The sequence below is a fragment of the Phyllopteryx taeniolatus genome, chromosome 4 (assembly GCF_024500385.1).
Source record: "Phyllopteryx taeniolatus isolate TA_2022b chromosome 4, UOR_Ptae_1.2, whole genome shotgun sequence".
NCBI classification, from domain to species: Eukaryota; Metazoa; Chordata; class Actinopteri; order Syngnathiformes; family Syngnathidae; genus Phyllopteryx; species Phyllopteryx taeniolatus.
Window position 1 is genome coordinate 15,434,660 of NC_084505.1, and position 7,313 is coordinate 15,441,972.

Here is a 7,313-nt window from a genome sequence, read left to right on the forward strand (position 1 = left end):
GGGCCAAAAAAAAAAGCTATACTATGTAACCTTTGGCGCCCCCTAAGCTCAAATTCTGCATTACAACAAAAGAACAGAGCCGTCGCTTCAATATGACAGGCAATGCCCCTTAGATGATTCTGCAACGGTTTTACTATGGTTTGAGGGGCATGCGTCATTTCCACCAACCGGGCCCGCGGAGAAAAATGAATTAGGCATTCACTAAATATTAAAAAAATAAGATCCTGACAAATACAGCAAGATGTTCGAGGAGCTGAATGGCTTAATCAGCATTGTGTCATCTCCTCTAATTGTTTTTCTTTCTTTTTTTTTTTTAGCTTTAAGAACATTTCACATTTCAGTGTACTTTTTACTGTAGCTCTACCTCTACGTAAGTGTAAAGTGTAAATACTTTTGCCACCTTTTTTTACTTTAGATGTGCTACGTACAAATTTGGGTTACGTTCCACAGCAAACGAAAGCCTTTACTAACAAAGCCATTTGTAAGCATGTGCGCACTCCGAGCTGCAGGGGTCGCTACACGCTTTAGCGTCAGTTTACGTAAACATCCGTCCGCTGTAGTTGAAAGGAGCTTTGTTTTGAAAACGCAGCCGCATCGTAATGGCAAATGAGACGGACTGCGGTGTCTCTTCCCGGGCGGAGAGAAAAGCTTTAGAAAAGGCCAAGATACTGCAAAGAGAAAACGAGAGGGAGATCATTAGGCTGGTAAGCTAAAAGAGAAAAATGAGTCGGCGGTAGTCCAGTTGTAGTTGACCGTGGCTGGTCTTCACTTGTGAACTTAAGGTTGGACGGATCCTGAAAAAACCCGAGTCTGAGAGGTCCGAGGAGGAGGTTTCCGTGCTTTTGCTGCACAGAGACACGGCGGAGGAGCTCTGCAAGAGGAAGTTCCGCAGAAATGAACTCAAGAGGAAGCAAGAGGAGGTAAGACAGGTTCACACACGCTTGCCCCAAAGCCAGCTTGAAGCACGTTTGCCAAAATGAATGTGAATCGTTTGTTTGTCTATATATGTGACCTGATAGGGTTAGCCGTGCTAGGCCTCAGCTCACCCATGACCCTAATGAGGACAAGTGCTATAGAAATGGATGGACGGATGATTAATCGTTATTTTATGCAGCTTTATATTAAAAAAAAAAATAATAATAATCTTTTATTTCTTACAGGTGTTTGACACTGCTGATGACCTGAAGAGTAAAGTGTGGCAGCTGGCTGTGGCAGTCAAACAAGCAAAACACTTGGTGGTTTACACTGGAGCTGGAATAAGTACAGTAAGATAAACACAGATGGTTCTTTGTCTTTTTGCCTCGCCATTTCTGCCTTGCTATTACTGTTTTTAATTGTAGGCAGCGTCCATCCCTGACTACCGAGGGCCCAATGGTGTTTGGACACAACTGCAGAAGGGCCACGCAGTCAGGTGACATGCCTATTCTCTGTTATGTTGTGATTTTAATTGTGCTTTAATTTGTTTAATGGGACCAGCCACGATTTCCATTGTGTCTCTTTATAAACAGCTCATCTGACCTGAGCAAAGCGGAACCGACGCTCACACACACGTGCATTGGGATGCTTTATAAGGAAATGCTGGTATGTTCTTCCCATTTGTAGAAATATACAATGGTAAGTATGTCACCACTGTTTAAAATTGTGTCCATTTATAAAGGTCAAGCATGTCGTGTCTCAAAACTGTGATGGACTTCATCTACGTAGTGGTCTTCCCAGACACGCCTTGTCTGAACTTCATGGAAACATGTTCATTGAGGTGACACACACACACACACACAGTAGGGGTTGAACAACATCCCCCAAAAATTTGCAGTCGACGTTAAAGAGATGATAGTCACAGGATTAGGGAAAGCTTTGCAGTAATGTAGCAATCCTGCTACCGACTGTATGGATTCTTGCCATGCAGTGGCAAAATAAAGATGATTCTGATGAGGTCAAAGGAACTGCCTGACGAGCTCAGAGACAGAATCGTGGCTGTCAATTTAAAATAATGTCCTGTTTTTGAATAGAGATGGAAATTTTAATTTATTTTTAATCCGATTCATCGATTAATCAAAAAAACTAGACAGATTAATCTAATATTAAAATAATCGTTAGTTGCAGCCCAATAGTGAACGTATACTGGACCAAACCGAAAACTGTGACCACAAAACCGTGATATGAACCGAACTGTGGACTTTAACCGGTCCGCCCTTAATTCCTCTGCGCCTATTATCACGCGCTCACGTGTACAGTTTTCCAAATAAGAGGCAAACCATGCTTGTTTCAAGCGGTTTATCCATCACACTCATTTGAAGTTTATTGTAAAAATGACACATAAAACAAAATAGAATTAAACATTGTATATTTAAATCCAAAAATGTTGAACCAAACCGTGTAATTTTGTGTCACGAAAGTCTGTCTCGTTATCCACTCTTGGAAACTTGATTGGCAGTATATTTCCTGTTCAAGCATTAAATACTGTTTATACCTCTGAGCTAAATGTTTAATATTTAAGTGCAATTATAGTGAACAGAGCCTGAGTCTGTTTTAATTATTTTTTTTATATAAGATCTGTATTATTATTATTATTATTATATATATTATATATTCTACATTACAACATCAATATTTATTTTTCTTACAATTAGAATTAAAAGTGAATTGTTCTTAAAAAGGATGTACTTGCATTATTATGCTCTTTTGCCTCTGTCTTTCAGGTGTGTACGTCTTGTTCTCCAGTCAGGGAATATGTGCGTTTGTTCGATGTGACAGAGCGCACATCCCTCCATCGGCATGGCACGGGCCGCAGGTGCTGCCACTGCGGCAGTGAACTCAGGGACACAATAGTGCACTTTGGGGAACGAGGAACCCTGGAGCAACCTCTAAACTGGAAGGGAGCTGCGGAGGCAGCCAAGGCGGCTGACGTTATCCTCTGCTTAGGTTCCAGTCTGAAGGTAGCACCTCCTATCAAGCACTTTGGGTCATGTTTTTGTTAATTGTTAATTCTGCAGTGTTTATAAGATCCCAACATCGGACGTGGGCCTTATTCAGATCCATTTTGAATTTACATTATAAAATTAGTTCCCATAGATTCAATGTACATGTGCTGTGGGTAATAGTAGTGCTTACACTGGTTGCCCAAAACAAATTCTGCTTACATGGAATCAAAGTTTCCAATGGATCTAGAGCAAAATTCAATATTTTCTTCTTTGGCCCACTAAAGGTATAATTATCTTTACCATTTAAAATAATTTTTAGTACACATAAATTTTTCATGTACAATTAGAGGTTGTCTTGTGGGATGCATTGTGGTCCTCTACGGCCACTGTAGTTTTCCTTCTCTGTGTGCAGGTGCTGAAGAAATATGCTTGTCTGTGGTGCATGAACAGACCAGCAAGCAAAAGACCCAAACTGTACATCATTAACCTCCAGGTAGAGTATTGTGAATAAAAATGTAATGTACAGTAATTGGTCTCGAGCTGAATAAAAGTGCTGCGTAAGTGTATTGACCAATATCCAATACTGCAAATGAGCTCTTTTGTTTTAGTGGACACCAAAAGATGACTTCGCTGTACTAAAAATCAATGCCAAGTGTGATGATGTCATGAGTCTTCTCATGGAAGAGCTTAATATCCAGATTCCTGTTTATGACAGGTATGTCAATACGTGTCAAATGTCCGAATTCAACCAAAATTCATGGGGAAAATGTGCCAGGAAGTCACATTCTGTTAGCTCAGCCAGCATCAGAGGATTAATTGTTTGTTTTGATAATGGTAGAGTTTTTGCAACACTTATTCGAAAGAACTGCCTCAACACCAAGGCCCTCATTTATCAAAGAGTGCGTAGAACAGGTTCTAAATTTGTTCGTACGACTGAAATTTAGAATGTGTCTACGTACACCACAAATCACAGTGATGACAGCAGCTCGATATGCACTCGGATGACTTTGGTGCCCCTCTTAGTGCGTTCTATGTGCAGTTTCACTGTTCTACCACAAGGTTTTGTGTGTACTCCTGGTGAGAGCTAATTGTAAATTTACACAGTCCAACTTGGGAAATCCCAGTGATGGGTAGATGAGGCCTCATGAAGCGTTGTGGCACATTAGGAAAACTATTGATACAGTGTTGGTACTGTGTGTTGTGATTGTGTGATGTTGCTTATTGATTTGTCTTTGAGGCGGAAAGTTTTAAAATTGTTTTTCATACATTTATTTAAAAAAGGTTTTTCTAGTGTTTTGGGATTGAGGTGGTGTTTTTTAAAGTAATTTCTCCAGCTTTGGAGAACTCTCTCACACAAGGCACTGGTGGGGCTTGTGTGCCTAAAAACTGTAACGACCGCCAAAAGAGGTTTAAATATACTTACATTTAAAGATTAACTTGATTAAATTTCGCAACTGTATCTGCCGTGAACTCGGCACATGCGTTGACGCATTGGTGTTGCCGGACCCATTACTAATATATCCCATTCTTTGCATGGAAATGGTCATGCACACACTTAACACATAATTCTGGGCGTACGCACACTTGATAAATGAGGGCCCAGGTGTTTAGAGAATAACACTGCAAGTTATGGTTAAATATGTAGACTTGACATTCAAAGCAGTAAGACTTTATCCGTGCCCCAACACTTCTGACCAGCTTGACTGAGACACTTGGTCACTCGAGTTGTTATCAAAATGAAGTATTTTGTTGTTTTTATATTTTACAGTGGTTAATTTCATTTACATGTATGTCACAAATACATTTTGGAAAAATGATATGCGTGAGGTGCAACTGGGTCAACAATCACCTTCACATCACAGCTTTGCCTTTGACATTAAGATGTTAGTGTTTGGTTTTTAACATATTACAGCAGTTTCCTTGTTTTTATACCTGTATGACAATTAAATATGTTGCTTCAAACCTTTCGTGTACAGCTTATATTTTACGATGGTGACAGTTTAAGCCTAGAACAGATTTATCCATTCCATTATTTCCCATGCTAATAATTGTTTCAAAATGCGGACAAATGGGAGGACAATCTTGAGCTTGTCTTCAACCTCAGAGTTTCATTATATTCATATAATTTCAGCATCTTGGTGTGTGTGAGACCGAGTCATGTATGTGTAGATAGAAATCGGTGTATTATTGTTATTCCTACAACACGTTAAGTCCAACAGAAAAGGTATTGATGAAATGTTTTGTTTTGTCTCTTCAGGGCAGAAGACCCTATCTTCAGCCTTGCCGCACCTCTGCAGCCTGAGGATGAGAACAGCCACACCCGTGTCGTCATAGCTCCCCACGCTGGTCCCGGTGACTCCTTTTGTGATCCTGACAACGCTGCAAAAGCCACGGTGGTGCAGGGTGGGTGGTTTGGAAGAGGCTATGGCAAAGGAAGGAAGAAGAAAAAAGCAGCCTAGAGGCGAATTATGGACAAGAACATTGCAGAGTACCACTGATGACTCAACTGGATTCATCGATCCGTGTACAAGGTCTTATTGAGGTGCTAGGGGTCTTTTTCCTTCATTAATGATTGATAATGTGTGCGATGGAATATTTGAGGATTTTGAGTCTGAATGTATAATTGCATTGACATAGCATCTGTTATTTATTTATGAAACAAAACAATGTTTTACGTTTAGTGAGCACAGAGTTACTTTTTTGTCACCTCTGGATCAAAGAATGGGGTAACTCTTAATGTGTCAAAGCTGCTTCCAGCATGTTTACACAGCAGGTTGGTAACGTTTTGGTGCCCCAGTGGGGGCCATAAACTGCTTTGTTCAAAATATTATTGGGACTTTGTTGCACAATATCGTATTATTGCCGCGATCAGTGGGTGTTTATATGTGGTTGTTTGTATGTACTTGCATGCAACCGTTCTGCAAACGTTTAAGTCAATGACTCAGTGAAAAGTGTACTTTTACCTGAAATTGAATTATTGAATATTAGTATGTCGTGAAATGATAATGGCTTCATTACAGTAAGCATAATTCATACACATTAGCAGTCATAGTGGTTCTTAGGCATGTTGTTTCCAAGTGGTAAATTACTGCAACAGGTTTTGGCAGCTAGTCCAATGACAGTTTTCCACAATTGTATTATGTAAATTCCATTTTTTTCCCCCTGCATCGATGAATGTACCAACTTCCATTTAACTTTATGCTGATGTACCTGATGTCAATTGATTTGTTTACTTATCGCCTGACCTCACAGACCTACCTTACTTAAGTTCTGGGTCTGTACTGTTTACAATCTTTTTCTAATGTAAATCACAGTAAGAGTAAGGCAGAGCTATGTTTTGTTTTGTTTTGTTGATTCTTATGATAATTACGGTTTACAGAGTTGAGGTTGAAGTACATTATGCCCATTTATTTGTCTCAGGAAGTTTACGTGGGACCAAAGTAACCATATCAAGTGATGGACCACAGTTACAAACACTCGTGCCAGAGTTACATATGAAGATGAATAAGTTCCTTCTCTATTTTGCAAAAAAAAAAAAAAGACTGGAAATGTGCTTCGTGTGAGTCAATAAACCATGCTTTATTTTGACATTGTTTTGTCATGAAGATATCCAGGACTTTGTATTAATGTTTTACAAATGGATAATTTCCCATCTTCTTCAATAATGTCACAACTTGATGAACTTACCAACCTTGATGATTTAGTAAATATTTTAACTGTCCAAAGAGTCATTTGTTCAAGATGCAATTTTATTTCACAGGACCGTTAACATCCAGCCATCCTTTTTCTATAGCGTCTGTTCTCATAGCGGGTGGTGGGTGAGCTACAGCCTGCCCCAGCTGACTTGAGAGAAAGAGATGGGGTACATCTTGGACTGGACACTAGTCAATCACAGTGCACATAGACAAACAACCACTCCACTTCACAAGTATGGACAACGTAGAGTCAATTAGCCTAATATGCATGTTTTTGGACTGTAAGAAAATGGAACCAAAAACGAACCACTGGGCCATTGTGAAGTGGTGCTATATCATCATAAATACACCTTGTACATGAAATATATATATATATATATTGCCTTGTGATTAACGACTAAGGGAAGTGGACCTATGCAATCAAATGCAACTACACTCTTCCATCCATGACCCATCGCGGGTGTGCTGGAGCCTATCCGAGCTGATTTTGGCAGGGATGGGGTACACGCTGGCCTGGTCGCCAGCCAATTGCGGGGCATACAGTCCCCTCCAAAAGTATTGGAACGACAAGGTCAATTGGTTTGTTTTGGTTGTATACTGAAGACATAGGTTTCAGATCAAAATAATCTGAAACCCAACTGTCTTCAGGTTCTTTTGATCTGAAACCCAAATGTCTTCAGTATACAACCAAAACAAA

At 39.8% G+C, this 7,313-nt stretch overlaps 1 protein-coding gene across 1 annotated transcript; it reads left to right on the forward strand.

The window, feature by feature from the left end:
• Positions 1-531: 531 nt before the first annotated feature.
• sirt7 (sirtuin 7) lies at positions 532-6,509 on the forward strand. The gene is made up of 10 exons (XM_061769888.1): positions 532-704; positions 783-920; positions 1,161-1,265; positions 1,341-1,411; positions 1,509-1,581; positions 1,658-1,756; positions 2,700-2,936; positions 3,334-3,414; positions 3,530-3,636; positions 5,179-6,509. The coding sequence occupies exons 1-10, from the start codon at positions 600-602 to the stop codon at positions 5,378-5,380; spliced, it is 1,218 nt and encodes a 405-aa protein (XP_061625872.1). The 5' UTR covers positions 532-599; the 3' UTR covers positions 5,381-6,509.
• Positions 6,510-7,313: the final 804 nt, after the last annotated feature.